Source organism: Mustela erminea, chromosome 2 (genome assembly GCF_009829155.1).
Source record: "Mustela erminea isolate mMusErm1 chromosome 2, mMusErm1.Pri, whole genome shotgun sequence".
NCBI lineage: Eukaryota > Metazoa > Chordata > Mammalia > Carnivora > Mustelidae > Mustela > Mustela erminea.
In genome coordinates this window covers 67255283-67275887 of record NC_045615.1, presented here as the reverse complement: position 1 = coordinate 67275887, position 20605 = coordinate 67255283, and the positions used below count along the sequence as shown (strand labels likewise).

The following is a 20605-nucleotide window of genomic DNA, read 5'->3' as shown; positions in this document are numbered from 1 at the left end:
AAAAAAAAAAAAACCTACCCAGTTTATAATAAGAAAATGGGAGATTTAGAAAAAGAATCACAACAAGTTGCTATAATGATATTCTGTAGATTCAAAGAAAGTCTGTTAATTAGAGGTAAGAAAACAATTTTTCTCAGTGGCTGTCTATAATTCTATAATGTTCCTTTTCTGTTTTGCTCATCATGACTACAAATTAAAGGATATTTGAGGGAACTAGCAATGAATAGATTGGATAAAGACTGAAACTACCTGTGTGAATACTAAAAATGTAAGAACAAAAGAGTTTAATCCCAATAAACCAATATCATATAAACTGTAGCATTTAAAGGAAAGTATGTTGTATATTTATCATATTAATTACTTTTAGAACTAAAATAAGGATTTATCTTAAACATTAAAAAAATTATATAATAATCATCTTCTTGGACTTAATATTTATATAAGTATTATTATATTATCCAAAAAAATTATTTCAATGCTCATAAAACTTGTAATTAGATTCTTACTAAACTTTTTGTCTATGAGACAGTCTTTAAGTGGTTTCAGTCATGTCCCATTTACTTAATTTTCAACCATAGTCGTAAATTAAAATCAAACCTTAGCACACTACACTGCTGACTTATTGAGTTCATTCACCTTCACGGTTTCATTTGAGACCGTACTGGAATAAACAAAAGCAAAGACTAACTGCAAATGTATCTTTGGAGGGGAGCTTGGGTGGCTTGGTTGGTTGGGCGACCCTTTGGCTCAGGTCATGATCCCGGAGTTCTGGGATGGAGTCCCGCATCAGGCTCCCAACTCCATGGGGAGTCTTCTTCTCTCTCTAACCTTCTCCCCTCTCATGCTCTCTCATCTCTCTCTCTCAAATATAAATAAATAAACATGTTTTTTAAAAGAAGTATCTTTGGAACTTTTTGATTAAGTCTCAAACTAGAAAGGGCTTTAGTGGTGTGGCCATCAGTTGTCATAAAACAATCACATAACAAAACCATCTACAAAAAAGCAGCTTATTTATTTTAGGATGACAACAAATTATTTAGGAACCTAGACAGGAAAATCACTCATTCTGAATTCTGGAAAATATTCAGGAATTTGGAAATATTTGTATAAAGCTTGCTCATTTTTGTTTAATTCATCCTATCCAATTTTAGCAGGGAAATTCTATTTATTCAAACTAACCATAATTAATATTGGGTGTTATTTTTGTGTCCAACATGTGGTTGTAGTATAATTTTATGTTTGAGGCTATGTGAAATAATACCTCATGAGAATTAGATCATTAGACTATGAAGAAATATTAAAAGCCTTGGGTGAGGGTTTTGGAACTAGCATTGGAAATAAATATCAATTTATTATTTTTTAAATTCAGGATTAGGTCTAATACATTTATTTTAGGGCCAGATGTTTATGACTTCCATGACAAAATAACACCTGTTTTTTCTAGTTATTAATTATTAAGAAGTACAGTAATGAACTAATTTTTTAAATGAAAAATGCCTTATTTGAAATAAATCACACCAGAACTATTCAAATAAGCCTTGAAAAGTACTTTATACTTAATAAGCAGTAAGGGAATGGCCATTTTATAATGCAAATGGAACATTATTTACTTATCTTTTTATAATAATTCAAAAGTAAGCATTCTTCTTCATCTGCATAGACTTCCTGCATCATGTGCTCAAAAAATGGAAGACTTATGGTCTTTTTGATTAAAACAAAATACTCAGTACTTGTCACTAGGCATATATTAAGCAAATGAAAGGTACTAGCTTGCATGACATGAAGCTTTATCTTCAGATAAGAACATGTTCTCAATAGAAAGATTCAGTAATTCTAAGTCATGCATTTCATTGAAACAGTTATAAACAGATGGACAAAGCAACACACACACACACACACACACACACACACACACACACACGCCAGTCAATTTTTGTAGAGATGGATGAGCAGTTACATGCAATCACTGCAAAAACAGAAAAACCAAAACTTCCTCACAGATAGGCAAAAGCAATGTAGGGTATCTTAGTTGAAAGATATAGATACGGATCTCAGAAGGATGAGAAATGTGCATGAACCTAATGACAGCCTGGTGAATTGTGAAGTAGAAAAGAGAACAGAAATAAAAGTTATCTTCAGAGTTAGTGTTTCTGATAAGGCAGTCATTATCAATGAGGGAGTGCTGATAGGAAAACAGGAGAGATTAGGAGAGGATAACAGGGCCTGTTCCTCAGTGTGGGAATTACAGACAGTAAAGGTCTTTTTGTCAATGTCTACATGGGATATATAATCTATATTCTATTTTATATTCTGTAAAGAAAGTTTTTAGTGGGAATAACCACTAAATTTAGAGGATTAGGACCAAGAATAGCAACATTTCTTCTAAACGGGGCTGAAGGAATGAGAAATTTGGGAAAGCATCTCTTTAGTTTGATTTGTTCCTCTCTTGTCCTTTCTGTTTCCCATTTTAAAATTGCTATTGCCTAGAGAATGTAGGTCCCTTTAATACCTAAAGTATAATTATCTGGTCAAGGGAGATAAAAGTTTTCATCCATATAAGCTCAGTAAGATAGAAGGCTCCAGTTTGAACCCACGACCAGAAACTCGCTTAGTTTTCATTAAATCTTGAGAATTAAATACATGCCTGGCGTTATACTAGGTGCTAACACAACAGTTATATTAACCTGTTTTAACCAAACTAAAAATAATGCAATTTAGGCATCTCTCCAGATTTCAGAACTCTGTAGATCAGTTAGAAGAAATAATTTCCAGAAAAGGAATTGGGCCTAAAATTAACTAGTTTATTACTTCCCTGGGAAGGAAAATACCATGATCCTTCACTTCTAGTAATACGCCATTCCAGATATTGTATAGAAAGTACAACAAAGAGAAAAAGAAAGAACTTGTCGATTATATCAAACAGAGAGAACAAGCCATTATCTGATTATCCCACCTGTCAACTAGATATTCCCAGTTGAGCTGAATCCAATTCCAGGCCATATTCTTCCCATAGCTGTTGTATGAGATATATCGGATAACTGTAAACACATCCTGAGTTTTAATAAGGTTTGGGTCCTTGAGCAAATCTAAATATCTAAGAAAACACAAACAGAAAAACAATTCAAAATGTTAACTATTGGGCTCCTGGGTGGCTCAGTGGGTTACGCCGCTGCCTTCGGCTGGGGTCATGATCTCAGGGTCCTGGGATCGAGTCCCGTATCGGGCTCTCTGCTTGGCAGGGAGCCTGCTTCCCTTCCTCTCTCTCTGCCTGCCTCTCTGCTTACTTGTGATCTCTCTCTGTCAAATAAATACATAAAATCTTTAAAAAGGAAAAAAAAATGTTAACTATTAACTTTTTAAAAATTAACTGAATTTATTGTATACAAGCACTTCACCCACTTACCTATTATCCCCTTGAACTTCAAAATTTTAAAAAACCAATAAATTAAGGGAAAGTATTTATACTTTTATTTTCTAAAGAATAACAGTTACATCTTATTTGTTTTTCCCTAGATTGTAAGAAACAACCTTCTAAAGCAATTTATATGGTTAGATTAATTAGCTCTAATTATAGTTTAATGCAAAGAAGTCCAAGATAAATTAAGTGACCAAATTGACAGATTTTTATCAACTGCATGCCATGGCTGTACCTAGAAGGAATATCTTGACATACTCTAGACCATTCAACTTCCAGAAACTGCACTTTAGTGATAGTCCTGAATTTTTGTGTAACTTATCACTCATCCTCTAATTCACAAGAGTCTTGGTAAGCCATGTAAGCACTTGCTAATTTTCTCATCAGATAATCAGCACAGTGGCATCAAAATAATGGATCAATATGATATTTTATGGAATGGCAAAATGATCAAGTTCTTGATAGATTATTTTAGAGCCAAGAGCAGAAGAATGGACATCTACCCTAATGCAAGATGGTGAAGGAGTATTGCTGGCTTTGTTTCTGGTAATCCTTACAAATTGGCTATTGCATCATAATTTCCTATTTATATTCTGCCTTGTTCATGACCTATATGTTTCTCAAGGATAGATATCATGCCTTATTCATTTTTATTCCCACAATTTATATACCTACACAGAGAAAGGACATCCTATATGTTGGTTAAGTCAATGAAGTAAATAACTCAGAAACCATAAGTAGGCAACAAATGAATTAGGGCAGATGCTAGTTGATTTGGGGCATGTGTGTAGGCAGAAGATTCATAGATGTGCTTCAAGCAATCTTTCTGAGTGGGAATATAAATATATTTTGTGTGTATGTGTGCATATTGTGGCACATACTCCTTCTCTGATGGCAGAAACCAGTTTGTTCTGGGTTTTGGATCAAGGTCTCCTTGATCCTAGGGAAGTAGGTAGGCTCCTACCCCAGCCTCAGAGTATGATGATGGCCCAAATCAGTCAAAGGAATTCAAGTTCATCCTCTCTGGCAAATGACCAAGAGGTAGACCTAGAGTATAACCCAGAATGATCAAGTGTGATTCAGTTCTGGTTATGAAGGGAAGCGGAAATAACTCACCTTTAGCATAAAAGACAAAGCCTTATGAGAAGGAACTCCTTTGTCCTTGCTCTTCTTTCACTAAACATATTTGTGTGAAGACAAACTGTTTGGAGCTCTAGAGGTTATGAGACATCCAACATGTTGAGGATGACAGAAAGAAAAACGCCCCAGGTCCTGAATCACAATGTTGAACCACTGTTCACAACTAGAAACTGCGGACTCCCAGAGTGTTTTCATGTGAGATTACATTTCTTTATTCCACTCTTACATGGATATTTTGTTTCTTGCTGGGAAAATAAGTTTTAATAGATGTTCTTGAAAACGTATCCTACTTTAATTCACATCTTAAAGTGACCGTGACACATAAACCATCAAATGCCACTCATATGAATGAAAAAAAAAAAAAAAAAAAACTTACCTTGACAAAAGAGTAACATTCTTCACCGATGCTAATCCGTACAACAGTTTTTCTTTTTCCTGAGCTAATGAAGTTTTCTGGTATTGATCAAGAGTGTAGTTCCATGAAGTCTCATTGCCAGAGTTCTGCATTCCATACCGATATACCAGAAGCCTGAGATTTACAGGAAGCCTAGAAGAAGAAACAATGTTTCAGAGATTTTTATTCTTCATTTCTAAATTTGAGGTCCTCTAGAAATGAGCACATGAACAGTCACCTTACAGTCCCATTTAGCCACTGCTGAAATAATTGGGTAGCATTGTCCAGGGCTTCTTGATCTCCCATTTTGCACGCAAACCCTAACACGGAGGCACGGAGCAACCTTAAAAACAAACATAAAGCGGGGGCTGTGAGCACTTTTTAACGTGTTTTAACACATACAAACAAATATTAAATGAAAATTAGTTTTAAAAATGTAAGAAATAACTTTTTAATGTGGCCTCCGTCGTCCTTCCATCCCAGAAGATCTGCAATGGGCTTCACTTGACTTTGAAAGTATTTCTGAAATAAAAGCACTATGTACAATGAGTAATAATTTACTATTTATCAACAGTTCCTCATTTATTATAATCTATAGCCCCCTGTTGTAATCTTCTTTCCTACTAGTTCAGAGAACTTTGGGCCTCTCCTTAGGAAAGAGATGTTTTCAGTTCTTACAACATGGCAAATTTGCTTCAGTTCTGAAGATAAGAACATCCTGGATCATTCTCTAATGTTTTATAAAATTTGGGGTAAGCTCCTTTTAACCTCTACTTTTTAGTTAACATTTGTAAGAAATGGAGTAATGCCTGACATACTTATTGCACTAAGAAGATTAATCAAGTATTGATGAAATAAAAATACTGATAACTAATATATATATGCCACCTTTGGGTTTACAAAGGGTGTTTATTTTATATGACCTATACTATCTCTATTGCCATAGGCAAGGATGGACCGACATTCCTATTGTATGAAGGAAATGAAGACCACAAATATTAAATCGTTTGTCCAGTTATTGTCCAGGAATAAGGAAACAAAATGTTATATATTAGTAAGAATAAATTCATTTTAACATAGATAAATCCATTGAAAATAGGATCTAATTAGTATTTTATCTATTGTAACAAGAGAATATATTGTACTATATTCTTTCTAACACTAAAATATATCGTAAAGTGGTATACTGAACCAGAAATACTGGCACATTTCAAGTTGGAAAAAAAAAGAAATAGTATCTTTTTGGTTGGACTAGTTGTGTCATTGTACTTTCCTTTAATTTCACTTGGCACATGGATATGCTCTTGCTCTTGTATCTCTCAGAAGTTCCTTGACTCAGAAATCTCCTTATTCTGCTCACTGCTATAAATTTACTATCATAAGATATAACATTAACATCACCTCAATCACAGGATATAGCTCTTTATCATCTTCAAACATGCTAATAATATAGGTTACAGCTGAAATTGCTCTCTGCCATGGTAAAAAGTCTTCTTCCATTCTGAGATACTTGGTGAGGTTTAGAGCCATCTTATAATCTAGAAGTTGAGCTCTAAGGAAGAGAAAAAAAACATTAATTAAAAACTATAGACTAAAAACAAAACAAAACAAATCAACCATACACTAGTACTCATTTGACTAAAAGTACTAATATGGAAATCATAGAATTCAATGTTAATGAGAATCCTTCTATTAAGCAGTTAAGAAGATGCATTTATTTGGGGGGACACAATCAAAGAAGTTTGTTCACAATAATATCTTAGTGCTTTCATATATTCAATAGTAAAGAGGAAGACAGAACATTAAAAAGTATATTTGAAAAATCGCTGAGGAGAAATTCTGGATAAAACTAAAGCCATTTAGCTATAGTTAATATTGATGGATAGACACAAGCCGATTATAATGTACAAATGCGGGGCACCTGGATGGCTCAGTGGGTTAGGTGTCTGACTCTTGATTTTGGCTCAGGTCATGATCTCAGTGTTGTAGGATCAAGCCCCACATTGGGCTCCAGGCTGAGCAAGGAGTCTACTTGAGATTCTCTCTAAATATATAAATAAATAAATCTTTAAAAAATACTTTATAAGAGGGCCACCTGGGTGGCTCAGTGGGTTAAGCCTCTGCCTTCAGCTCAGGTCATGATCTCAGGGTCCTGGGATTGAGCCCTGCATCAGGCTCTCTGCTCAGCGGGGAGCCTGCTTCCTCCTCTCTCTGCCTGCCTCTCTGCCTACCTGTGATCTCTCTCTTTGTCAAATAAATAAATAAAATCTTTTAAAAAATACTTTATAAGAAAATAATATATATAAATTTCCCATGATAAATATATCTTATTAAAATGACTTACCTTTGATATGAAGAGGAGACATAACAATACTCACGAATTATGAATGCATAAAACATACCAGTTGAACTAGTTTTTCCCCTTAAAACATTTCCTTTTTCATACTTTTTCCCAATATTGACAAATAAAAAATGGATTTTGTTCCTTCACAAAATTTGAAGTTTCTATTGACACTTCAAAGTTTAAAGAATCCAATTTCTTCCTCCTTAAAAGGGATTCCAGAACCTTTTGAAATACTGTTCTCAGAAACCTGTTATGTCTCAAATTTTAGCCTAGGATTAAAAAAAAACCTGAGATGGGAATTCTGCCTTTTCAAACCCACATTTTGAAAGTTTAAATTAAAGAATAAATTTTGAATTTTTGAATTGGTTATACTGATGCATTGAATGCTAATATGTTTGAAAGTATTTTGTGAATGAAGAATGAATTATATCTTGATTTCTCCCCAAGAGTTTGATTAGAGGTTGAACTAGTAGTATTGGACAGATAGATAAGAATGAGAATTTTGACATCGTTTGATTTGTACTAATGAGATACGATACAGTGCTTGTTTTCAGTGCAGAAAGCTGACTTCTTCTATTTTCTCAGGTCCTGATCTTATTTAGAAAGAATTATATTTAGTAGCATGCAGCCTCCCTTAATAAAAGCTGTATTAAATAATATTAGGAAATGGAGTGTTTTCTTGAGAATGTTTGTTAAGGAAGAAAAATTATAAAATTTTGTGTTGATATTTGAGACTTGAGAATTTTCTAATTTTAATGATTCCCTGGTGGATAGAACGTTAACTATGCCCAGCTGATGATTTTAAGGTGTTTATGAAGAATAATTGTTGCTCTCAGGATCAATTTAGCAAAGAGAATAATGAAAGTTTAGGAAGAATGAGCATTTGGTCAGAAACCAGGTGGTCTGTACATTTCAGGTAGGTGAAAAGATTAAAGGGAATGGGTCTTGGTTACCAGGGCCAGAAGAACTAGCTAATTAGGTAGCAGAAGTAGTAGTAAGAAGGGAATCCAGTTATCCAAAAATCAGAGATTCTGAGGAAATACTGTGTATTCAAATATTGAAAATCAATATCCTATCCTATTGCCTTATTTTTCCAGCAGGCTTGATAACTATACAACAGTTCCATTTTGGTATAACTTGTTTTCTTTAAGTCTGAGTCATATGGTCAGAACATCAGACTGGGAGTGATTTTTTGCTGGTTATTACACGGATAACATTTGAGAGTTTAGCTGAGATATTTTTCATTTCCCACAAATAATGTTACTCTGTAGCTCCTACTGGTCGTATTTGATTCTCCAGAGGAAGAGCAGTATCATTTAGAACTATGATTCTCAAAGTGGAGCATCTATCAACAACACCTGGAAAGTTCATTAAATCACATATTCTGGCCCCCCCACCCCCCCACCCAGAGTTTCTGATTTAGCAGTTTTGGAGTAGGGCCAAGGAATTTGCATTTCTCATAAGCTCCCCTGGGCAGTGTTGATACTGGTGGGACCCCATGTGAAGACCTGGTTTTGAGAACAAAGACATCTATAGTGCCCTTCTCAGATCCGCTTACAGTGCTTGGTTGGCTCACAGCTGCCACCCTCTTCAGAGAAGAGCACTTGGCCAAATATATCCATCTTGCCTAAGAGGGAATGCAATACCTCACCCCAGGCCATTAATTCGCTGATTCAGGAAGGCAACAAGCCAGCCTGCTTCCTTCAAGTTAGACCCACTTTATAGCATAATTCATAGCTTTCTAGTGGAATCTGGCAAAGCTAGACTCCATCTGAGACCATATCATGGCTCAGCTTTTTATCCCTGCCCCACCCTCTTTTTCATACTCCCTATCTCATGAGAGTACTCTCTCAATAACCTACATGTACATGAACCTTTTCATATACTGCTTCTAGGGAGCTCAATCTAAGACAGCATTCTTAAGCAACTTTGAGTCTCAAACTCCATTTGTTAAATCCACAGGCATACAGCAGTTCTGAAAGCCAGATATGGTAAGAATTTTATTTTATTTTATTTTACTTTTAAGATTTTTGGGGGGTGCCTGGGTGGCTAAGTTGTTTAAGCATCTGATTTTAGCTCAAGTCACGATCCCAGGGTTCTGGGATCGAGTCCCATGTCAGGCTCCCTGCTCAGTGGGAAGTCTGCTTTTCCCCTTCTTTCTGCCCCTCTCCCTTGCTTGTGCTCTTTCTTTCCCTCTCTCAAATGAATGAATAAAATCTTTAAAAAAATTTTTTTTTATTTGAGAGAGTGAGTGAGAGAGAGAGAGAGAGCAGGAGTGGGAAGAGGGAGAGGGAGAAGCAGACTCCCCATTGAGCAGGGAGCCTGATGCGGGGCTCGATCCCAGGACTCTGATCATGACCTGAGCCAAAGGCAGATGCTTAACCAACTAAGTCATCCAGGCATCTCAATAATTTTATTTATTTAAAAATCTTCTATCAATCTAGTAAAAGCCCAGCCTGAGGGACTCAAATAATAGAACTGTCCTATCATCTGGAGAAGTTAGAGGCTCTAAGTTAAAGACAGTTCCCACGAGACTCAATGGATAAAAGGACAAATGGGTCTAATGAGAGAATTCTTGCCCTCCTATCTTGGGCTGAGACACCCAGGAAGTTTGGGGGAATCGTATAACTATCGTATAAACCAGGCTTCCCTGGGTGTGACCTGGAAGTACATTCCAGTCCTCAGAGAAGCTGACTTAAGCATAGTGTCTTATCAAACATCGCTCTTCACTGGGACATTAGAAACGGTTTGGAGAAGTGTCTAGGTTGATGCAGCTGACCCCATGTGCTCGTTTCCCAGCAGTCTTTGGTGGTGTGGAGAATTTCCAAAAATCCCCATTGTGTCTGATTTCTCAGTGTTCACTTGCCAATTAAATACATATTTCTGGCTCATAATAGTCTTTTTGCAAAGAACTGGGTCCTTTTGGAGTCTTTCTGATTACCCTACTTTTCCTTTCTCTAAAAGGCAGCATGAGGATGGGGATGGGGGTGCAGGTAGGAGGGTGAAGTTGCTTATCCAGTTCTGTGTTGTGCTCTGGTTACCTCTACAAACACCTATAAAAACCAGTAAGACCAGTGACCCTAGAGGTCTGTAATCTTGGTGTGGCTGATATTCACTTGGTGGCCTTTATTTGCTAACTTGGTTCTCACCTCAGATATCATTGGAGCCTCTGCTGTGTGAGGCGGGGCTAAAATTCTGCTTGGATCATTAGCTTAGGTGGCCTTTTAAGCCATCGTTTCCTCATCTAGAGACTCCTGCTCCCACCCACAGACCTGTTAGCTAGTGCTCTCTGCTTTGCCTTATGTTATTCCTTGTGCCTCTCCTGGCTTTACCACACAGTGGGCTACAAGAGCACAATCCAAGCTATTGAAAAGGAAAACCCTACTGTAACAGGTGGACAAAAAAGGATTCTTTCTGTCTCTGTTTTGGCAAGGCCCTTTGCTAACCCCCAAACGAGGCTTGTTGGCTTGAGCCCCAAAGATGCAGATCCACCAAAATAGAACTAACATGGTCAGGAGAGATTTTTGTGACCCTTAGTTGATAACCCATCACCAGCCTATTAAAGACATTGGAGAAGCTAGGGGCAGAAGGAGACATTTTAACAGAGGGCTTCAGGGGATCACGGTCAGGGTACTGGGAATGCTCTTCTCCTACGGGGGAGAGGAGGATACAGGAGGCTTTTCACCTCACTTCAAGCCTAAGAAAAGGGGTTGTAGTGAAAACACTGGAAGAGTTTTACCTGTGTATCATGGAGTTTGGAGACACAGTGGCCTGGTGTCTGATACCCTGAGAAATCTAAAGGATAAGAAACTACGGGTGGCTATGGCTCTAACTTCAGAGTAAAGAGATAAGACTGTGTGGGCTGGCCCAGACATTGTTGGGGGAAAAGATATATGAACACTTCTTATGGACCAGATGTGGTTCAGAGGTTTTCACTCACCCACCTCAAGGAACTGCAAGAGAAAGATCTTAGCAATCAAAATGAATATGGATGGCAAGTACTCCAAGAAAACATCACATAGGAAAGTCAATATTAAACGTCTTCAAAGTCCAGAGAGGACCAAATGTAGACAGCATGTCAGGATCTTTCCTTCCCTTCACCTGCTCTCCTTCCCTACTCTCCTGACCTTAGCCCTGGAGGAGTCAGAGGCAGCCTGGCAAGTGAGGAGCAGAAGTTCCGTGCAATAAGATGGTGAAGACGTCAAGCACCTTGTTCCCACTGCAGGTGGCTGGCCTGACACCAGTCTGAGTTGGGGACAGGGAGGAACTTTAAATGCAGTTGATAACTCCGATGGTTTTACGGGACTGGGCTCACACTCAAACTGAGCCTGTCTGGAGGACTCGAAGTGGCTGGGAGAATTTTTATTCCTTGTCTTGAGCAAATGTGCCTATCTGGATATTCATCTGGGGCAGTAAGAGTACTAGCTCCTCAAATCTGGGGACAAGGGAATCAAGAAAATGTTTATATTTAGATGTGCTCTTTTACTCTGCTTAAGAAACATGATAGTTAACATTTCTTTTTGAACACCCAAGTGGTACTGTATAAATTCTTATCCTACCACAGGCGCTTACCTGTTCAACTACATGTTTCTCCTTTTTTCTCCCTAAAGCTTCTGAGTGAACTGCACTTAGCTGTAGCCAACACCGGTGGACTTGACTTCTCTGAGTCCTGTTTCCCTCATGTGTTACAGAAGGAAATTGGGTGATAACTAAATAGCTCTGCTGATAGCTCAGGTATTTTCCAGATCGGTTGCTGTGTGATTCTACATATTTTTTGGTTTTCAAGTGAGTCTCACATTCTTCACTTCCATATCCAAAATTTTATGGGGGCTATGGCCAAGGAGCTGAGCAAATGCAAGAAAGTCTTTCAATTGTGCGAATTATTTGCTTTATACGCAGTACCCAAGAGAGACCTGTTCAAAAGTCTGTCATTTCTTAAACCAAGAAGGACTGTCTGCATTGTGTTGTGATGGGAATTAAATTATAAAGATTTTTTAGTTCTGTGTAATTTCTAAGAGCCAAGATGCCAAGCTTTGGAAAAGGTCATGATGTGTTTCTAGGAGAGTTTTCCCTCTAAAGAATTCTTAATTGTTCTATTGTATTTTAAAATGTTGATTATCTTCCTTTACCACTTAAGTTCCCAGGCCTCTGCAGTGTCTGGTACAGTCAAGTGGTATACTTTATAAAGCACTTGCTATGGGCCAGACATTATTTGGGGTGCTTTATGTGCATTATTTCATTTGTTTCTTACAAAAGAAATTTTATAAGGTCTTATAATTTTATAAGTCTTATAAGGTCATCTCCATTTTACTCATAAGGAAATCGAGTCAGAGATTGGTTAAGAAATTTACTCAGGTTATACAGAACCAAGATCTGAATTGTTTCAGAGCCTGTTTTGTAACCCTATCCATTCCTTCCTTAAAAAATGTCAAGAAGCTTTTCTGACTTCCAGTATCTCATCTAGGAAGACTGTAGTAAATAGTTCTCCCATGCCTTTAGTGCTGGTGTACTATCTTTTGGACATGTGTTCGGCTCATATTTAATGAGCTTCTGTCATGGGCCAGTCACAGTTAGGAACTGGGAATAAAATGCACAGGAACACGATCTGGGTGCCTACCCTCACATAACTGACGGTTTGGTAGGTAAGATAGACAGTTAATAAGAAATGACAGCATAACATTATGGCTAAACACACGGGCCCGCAAAAGGGACACCCAATCCAAAGAAAGGGGCGTGAAGGCTTTTTGAAGAAGTAGCAGCTCATTCTCAGTACACTGCATGTATCTAGGAGGAGGCCACTACAAAGCCAGAAAAACCTACTGTTTGTGTCCCTAGCTCCTATAGAAGTACCAGAAATTCAACAAAAATCTGTTGAATTAGTGGTGTCAGACTACTTAAAAACAAACAAACAAAAAAACCCAAAAAATCTCAAAGATAGTATGGTTACTACTCCTTCATTCCCCTAATCAATGTTGATTTTTTTTTTCTAAGTGTAGGTCACCTTCAGGCCATGAAAACAAAAAAAAGTCCAGTTTCTTAGGCGGTACCTTAATTCTGATCAATCCTAGAGTACCATGTCTCATTCTTCTTACCCTGATGGCCTGAACAAGAATTGACAACTCTAGCCATAAACTCATACAGTGGGCTTAGGCTCATAGAAGTAAGTTAGTGAAACACATTGTTGTTTCATTAAATCGAATTATGAAGGTGCACTTCTGAACATTTGCAAATGTCACTCCTAATTAGCTCAAGGACTTTGATACAGATGAACCCTGCTCAAAGTCAATATGGTAGGTGAGCTTTTGTGTGTCTGCTAACAGCAAATTGCAGTAGTTTGGCTATGATGTTTATGCGAGTTTTATAAAAAAGAGAGTTAAGGAAGACAATAATGTTATAAATAGTGACTTTGGCTATTTTAAACTATAATTAATACTTAAACTTTATGGCAATTCATCAAGAAAATAGATTTATGAAAAAATCCACAGTATTTTAAATAGCCCAATATCATTCCAAAACTCACCTTGCCAAGGCAAAAGCATCGTCAATAAGACTTGCACGGTCAGCGGAAGAAAAGTCCTGAAAAGAAGAAGAAAAAGAGGTAAGTAGCACAATTCCTAAACCAAAGCATGTTGAGAAAGTTAATATCATGAAGATTCTGTTCTTAGAGCAAAAATAAAACAATTCATGACTACTGCTAGTCTTACCGTGTGGTTGCTGGAGAGATGGGTAGCTATCCCTTCCCAAGTTGGTACTTCATAATTTACACGATAAAACCCAATATGATCTGGGTTTATTTTGAGAAAAGCATTTCCAGCAGGATTCAAAGTGATTCCTGTGGTAGTAAATAAACACTAATGAGAAACATGTTTGCATATACTGTAAACACAGAGAAATTAGGCCCAGAGGGTCAGAAGAAAAGAAAAGAAAAGAAATATCAACTGAAGGAGTCAAGTTTGATTTGGATCCAAAGCCCCAAAGCCTAATTCTTATTTAGTTGCCTAATTTTAGAATGTCACTGTAGCACATGAGCTGAAGAAGAATAACCAATGTAAATAAGTGTCCTGTGATTTGTGACTTATACTCCTTACTGGTAGAAGCTTGCCAAATGAGTGAAATAATTCTGTGCTTTTCAATCCTCCAACAGAAGAAAACAATGCCAAAAGACAAAGAGGTCCTTGCTTTTGGGGGTAGTCCATACAATGCTAACCACGATGGATTAATTACACAAAGAGTACTCATTGGGCAGCCTGGGGAGGGGATAAAAATGTAAACATCTAAAAGAATACTTTATTAAAATCAACATTCAAATTGATGGCATTGCCTATTGCCTAGCAAAATAATGATCTGAGATCAGTAATGCTTTTAAAATGTCAAGAAGGCCTGCAGTAGAACTGAAATCCAAATACAGCATTCTCGATTTTGTAATCGGTGTCATACTGGCTCTTCTCATTTTATTTATCTTTGTGAAGTCTTCTCTTTCCTTATTTCAATTGATTACATCAATGCTTTTCATCAAAGGATTTGCCAAATTAACTCTCTTTCTAAAGTAGCACCCAGTATTTACACAGGGCTCTAGCATATAGATTTGTAGAGGCTCAACATTGAAGGAACAGAGACTTATGTTTGAGGTTAAAAAAAAATTCACGTAAAATAGTAACTGTGCTCTGACATGACCAGTTTTCATTAGTTAGCATTGTTTCTATACTTTTTAATTCATACACTCTTTTGTTTGCAAGGACAATATACACTTTAAATAATTGTGCAGGAATACTGCATTTATTGAGAAATTTCAAATAGTTTAATGTAGTGGCGCTGTAAAGATGAGATCCTGGAAAATGGAAGATGAGGCTCGAAATAGAGTCTAGAGCTCTGGAGTACAAGAGCCACGTGCCATGAGAAGGAATCCGTCTCCTGAAAGATGGTCAGATAGAAAAGATCTTTAAGCAGGGAAATAACATGCTCAGGTGTGCTTTCTAGAGAGATAATTTTGATGGTGGTACCAGAGATATATTGGAAGGTGATTTTAAAGTCTCCCATAATCATCCAAGGCAAGAGGGAAGGAGGGCTTACTCCAATGTGGGGGTAATGAAAAAAAGAAAAAAGGTGATGTTTTCAAGACACATCACGGGTAAAATCGACAGTTGGTTTTCTTACTTGAGTGGACGGTCAGAGGAGGGGGAAATGGCTCGGATGATCGGATAAGTAATGATGCTGCCATTACAGAATAGAGGCAGATGAGTTAGTTTGGGAGGGAAGAAGATTTAAACTTTGGAAGTGTTCACAAGGTTTGGAAGACATCCAGAACACAGTAGTTTTTCATAATATATGAGTAAGCTCTCCAACAAGACAATACTTTTTTTTTTTTTTTTAGGAATGTTCAGAGTAGGTGCTTGACAAATTATAAACCTTTACCTCATTCACGCAGTATTTATCTTTCTTTGTCATTCTCCCATGGACAAGTTGTTGAAAGGAAGCTAATCTTTTGGCAACTGTGCGCTTTGAATGTTTGTATCTGGAGGAGAGCCTCTTGCTAAGCACAGACCCATACGTTAATAAGAAAAAGAGCATGAACTTTTGAGTCTGACAGATCTAGGACAAAACCCTCGCTCTGTGACTAACTAGCTGTGTGATCTTGGCCAAATCACTTGACCTCTCTCTGTCCCTGTTCACCATAAGGGAAATAGGGATAAAAATCCCTCACAGGGCTGTTGTGAAGATTAAATAAGATAACATCGGTAAAGTGTTGGTCACACAGTTATTTGTCCAACAGATGGTAGCTATCCTCATTATTATGAAAGGGGATATGCCGCAGTTCTATAAATAGTGAGGCGAATATAAATAACATTGAGAAGTTCCTGGCAATCCATCTAAATACTGCAGTATTTCAGTGTGCTTTATATATACCTAGTTAAGCCTGTCTAGAGTTACTGTGATTTTTCTCACTTTATAGATGAGGAAGCTGAGATCCAGGAAGTCAGTAATTATGGACTTTCCAAGTTCATGCTACTTTCCCAACAGTTGTTAACAGCAACATACTGTTGGGTTGTTTAGCTACACAGTGAGGGACATAGGACAAGAATACTGGTGCCCACTCCTGGCAGCACGTGGGAGTCCGCGCGTATTAGGTTTCCTTTCATTGTTCCACTTACTATTGTTTCTCTAATCATAACGGTCCTATGTGTTCTTTACAGTTCCAAATATGTATTTGGAAAATACAAAAAAGTATAATGAAGAATAAAAAAATTATGATTATGACACACTGAAAGCTCAGGTGATGGTTAGCTTTTTTTAGCAATAAAGTATTTTTGGGGTGAGGTACGTCTATTGTTTATTAGACATCATCGCACACTTAACAGACTATAGTATAGAGTAAACATAATTTTTACACTATGCACTGGGGAGCCAAAAAATTCTTTGACTTACTTTATTGCCATATTCACTCTGTTGTGGTAGCCTAGAAGCAAACCCACAGTATCTCTTTGGTATGCCTGTATTCTGTTTTATATAAATAATCATAAAAAAACTTTAGACAACTAGACAGCTCTTGTGATAGCTTGATAATTCTAGAGAAAGAAGTATTTTTCTTTAGTGATGTAGATGCTTTGTTGCGTTGATCCTTTAAGCAAGTTATTTTTCAGTTTAGAATTAGTTTATATCTTATTAAGTTTTATGAATCATTTACTAGCAAAACAGTTGAAAAATACAAGAGTAGTATTTTTTTTTTTTACCAATGACACACTATTTGTACTTGGGGAGCTAAAAATTTCTAGTAGGTTGCACTATCAGAATTTAGGATCAAGGAAGAAAATTTTAATCTCTGAAACTAAGTCTGACATGATCTATTGTAAAATGAATTGATTATACATTTGTGGTAATGTTTTCAACAAATTATTTAAGGAACTATTTAAGAAATAGTAATCATTATGTTAGTAACAATTACAGAGTCCCTCCTAAATATCAGCAAGTTGCCTAGAGAATTTCCCTAAAAAGAAAGGTATTGATAAACAGGAATCTGGAAAAATGCAACCTGGCTACCTGGTGATGGTTTTGGTGATTGGGAAGAAATAATTGCAAAGAAGAGTTTAGATAGTGAAGGTCTGTTAGAGTGTCTCAGTCTGCAGAGGGAAGGGGATGCACAGTTGAGCTCGTACATGTATTCCAGATTTTTTAACAGATTTCCTCCTGTAGAGAACAATGTATGTGTTAATTATTTACTGCACTATTCTCTCTTCCTCCCTGGGTATACAGCTAGACTATATTTATTAGCCTCCCTTGCAGTTAGGTAGCAACATGGGATTGACAACTGGACACAAAGTGTGGGCAGAAGTAATAGATGCACTTCTCGACCTGCACCCTTCCTTAACTTCCCCTGTCTTCTGGTCAGATGCAAAGATCCAGCAGAGGAATTTGAGGTCTAGGAAGCACTGGAGCCATAAGAAGGAGGAAGACAGGATTTCTAAGTTACTATTTGGCAGTGAACTACCTGGGAAAGATGGCAGGTCTGGAATACCTCCATTGGACTTTTGCATGAATGAAAAACTTTCATTACATCAAAATAGCCTCTAAATGCAATAATTAGACTCCCCTGGTTATTGCAGTATATGAAGCTATCACAGCTTGATGAAATCTCTGAAATAATTGATCTACCTTAACTGTCTCTTTACTCTTATTAAGTAAACTTTCTTCCTGGAAGGAGATACCTAATTAGCTGACATGAGTATTCTGGTTCACCTTGGCCAGTATATTTTTATTTATATAAATTAACAAATTAGCATTCTTATATGTTTGCTTTGTGTGAATAAATCTTCCAAGCCTTGGTTGACCAGGGCTGAATTGATGAAACTGAGCTTCTGAATCTGCAAAACTGAATTCATAATGATCCAATCAAAATTCAAACATCCCATGAGGCTCAGCTTGAAAGAATGAAGAAAGTCTTTCTTTCTCTTTGTTATTAAATTAAAAAACATATGCCCATAATTATTTTGACATGAAACATTTAAATATAACTACCATGAGATTCTAGTAATATTCTATTTATGTGTAGTCAGAATTTGGTTATCTAAATCATCCAGAATGTATCCTTAGATCTGCAAGAGTCATCGAAAGTCTATACAATTTCCTATGGCCTAGGCCTTCTCCTAGACCCTATAACTTAAGAATATCTATTTTAAAATACTGTGTTTTAGTAAGATTAGTTATCTGACATCACGTGATAACCTTCAAGTCTTCTAAATGTTAGAAAGCCACAGATTAAAAAGCAAAAAGGCTATATACTACTAAATGTAAATACACTGATAAAGAACAGCTGGTACTAAAGATAGAGGCACAATTAAAGTATCTAAGACATTCTCCAACAGCACCTCAGTCTGTGGGCAAACAAGCCTCTGTTAAGCAAGGACTTACTAAACTCTTAGTAAGTCTTAAGATGTGCACAGAACCTGACCTGCCATCAAGGAGTATGATGTAAAGGTCATATCTCCAAGGAGTTTGTCATTTACTTAAAAAAGAAAAGAGAGAGCAAATGAAGATTAAATAACAATGTGATACTCAAAATATAAAGTAGTAATACTAGGAATAAAGTAGGATTGATTAAGCCAATAGCACAAAATATACTGTAAACAGTGAGAAGAGAGATGACACAGGGCAGGCTGGAATAGCCGGAGAAGGAAGGGTCTGTGATAGAGATCCTCTTCTTTTGTTCTAAATTACATGTTTAATTTTTTTAATGTTTAAGACATCATGTGCAACACAAATGTTGGGGGAAGTCCCAACATTGCCTGGGAAATTTCTGACTGATGAATCATCAAAGAAACCAAGAAGAGGGAGGTAGGGCTGGTAACCTGAGCTGACTGCCCATTCAGTGCACTTGGGATGTGTTTGTCATCTGTGCTCTGAGCTGAGAGCTGAAGATGTCCCCAGACAGGAAACAGGAACTTATTGCATAGCCTAAAAATGGAGCAGGCACTTTGAAGTAGGAAGAGATGTCTAGTTTGCTTCTGGCTCAGTGAGCCGTCATGATTCTGAAGTTTCAGATAAAGACAGGTCTGTCATCAAAACTCTGTGAACACTGCAGCCTCTTCATTCTTTCACTCATTCATTCAATAAACAATTACTGGGTAACAGCTGAAGACATAGAACCACCACAACCAAAATAAATAAGCTCCATTTCCTTAAGAAATATTCTATGTGGGAGGGGAAAGACAACTAAGCCCATAGTTAGAGCCAAAAAAATGTGTTCAATATAAAGACAAAGGGATGCAGTTGCTGGCAGAGCCTTCTGCCCTCACTTTCCTACTAGTATTCTCTGTCCAGAGCAGAGTACTTAACCACACCTGGTCAAGCCGATCATCCATTTAAATACTACCTTTTCCCTCTAGCCCTCAGCCTAGACATGCTTTTCTTTATTAACCTTTCCTGAACCCCCAAATCTGGGCTGGTCTTTCTTCAGCGAGCCCTCTTGGCTCTTAGCATACCAGGCACTCATGACTCTCATTTGCCTACTGACTTGTCCATCTGTGCCCTCACTAGACAATAAGTACCAAGAGGGTAAGGGGTTTTTTTCTCCCTCAGCATTATCTCCATGTCTACCCCTGTGTCTGGCTCTTGGGAAGAAGTTAGCTCTTGGTAAATACTTCCCTGAAAGAACTAATTGATTGATTGATTGATTAATAAGGATTAAATTTATTATTCAAATATTTCCTCTTATAAGTACCTAACAGCAAAAGTGAACCAAAAAACCTACTGGATTCACAGAAAAATCTGTACAGAATTGTTTATAGCACCATTAACAGCCAAAAAGTACAAATAATCCAAATGCTCATCAACTGATAAATCGATGAATGGGAGGTGGAAATCGATACGATATAAGTATAATTTGTCAGTAAAAAGGAAAGAAGTACCGATACATGCCACCACATGGACGAACCTTGAAAACATTACCCTAAGTGAAAGAAAACACTCATAAAGTACCACACATATCATTCTAATTATATGAAATGTCCCAAATAGGCAAATGTATGCAGACAGAAAGTAGCAGCTGCTTAAGGCTGGGGGTGTGGGAGATAGAGGGAGTGATAGCTAAAGCATGGGGTTTCTTTTTGAGGTGATTAAAATGCTTTAAATTTGACTATGGTGATGGTAACACATATCTGCAAATGTAATAAAAACCACTGAATTCTACACTTTAAATGGGTGAATTGCATAATACGTGACTTTTATCTCAATAAAAAAATCAACCCTCTAGGTATAGGATAAAAATTTACTTGCTAGGGGAAATCATACCTAATTAATATTTTAGAATATTTTACAGGAG

The 20605-nt window shown here is 37.0% G+C and overlaps 1 protein-coding gene across 1 annotated transcript in view; it reads right to left on the bottom strand.

The window, feature by feature from the left end:
* ENPEP (glutamyl aminopeptidase) overlaps positions 1-20605 on the bottom strand; it is an 81974-nt gene that overhangs the window by 8734 nt on the left and 52635 nt on the right. Inside the window, exons 12-18 of the mRNA XM_032333152.1 lie at positions 13998-14125; positions 13814-13869; positions 6351-6501; positions 5398-5471; positions 5188-5292; positions 4932-5102; positions 2954-3094 (exon numbers count right to left, since the gene is read on the bottom strand). Coding sequence (XP_032189043.1) covers positions 2954-3094; positions 4932-5102; positions 5188-5292; positions 5398-5471; positions 6351-6501; positions 13814-13869; positions 13998-14125 — 826 coding nt within the window. The remainder of the gene's footprint in view (positions 1-2953; positions 3095-4931; positions 5103-5187; positions 5293-5397; positions 5472-6350; positions 6502-13813; positions 13870-13997; positions 14126-20605) is intronic.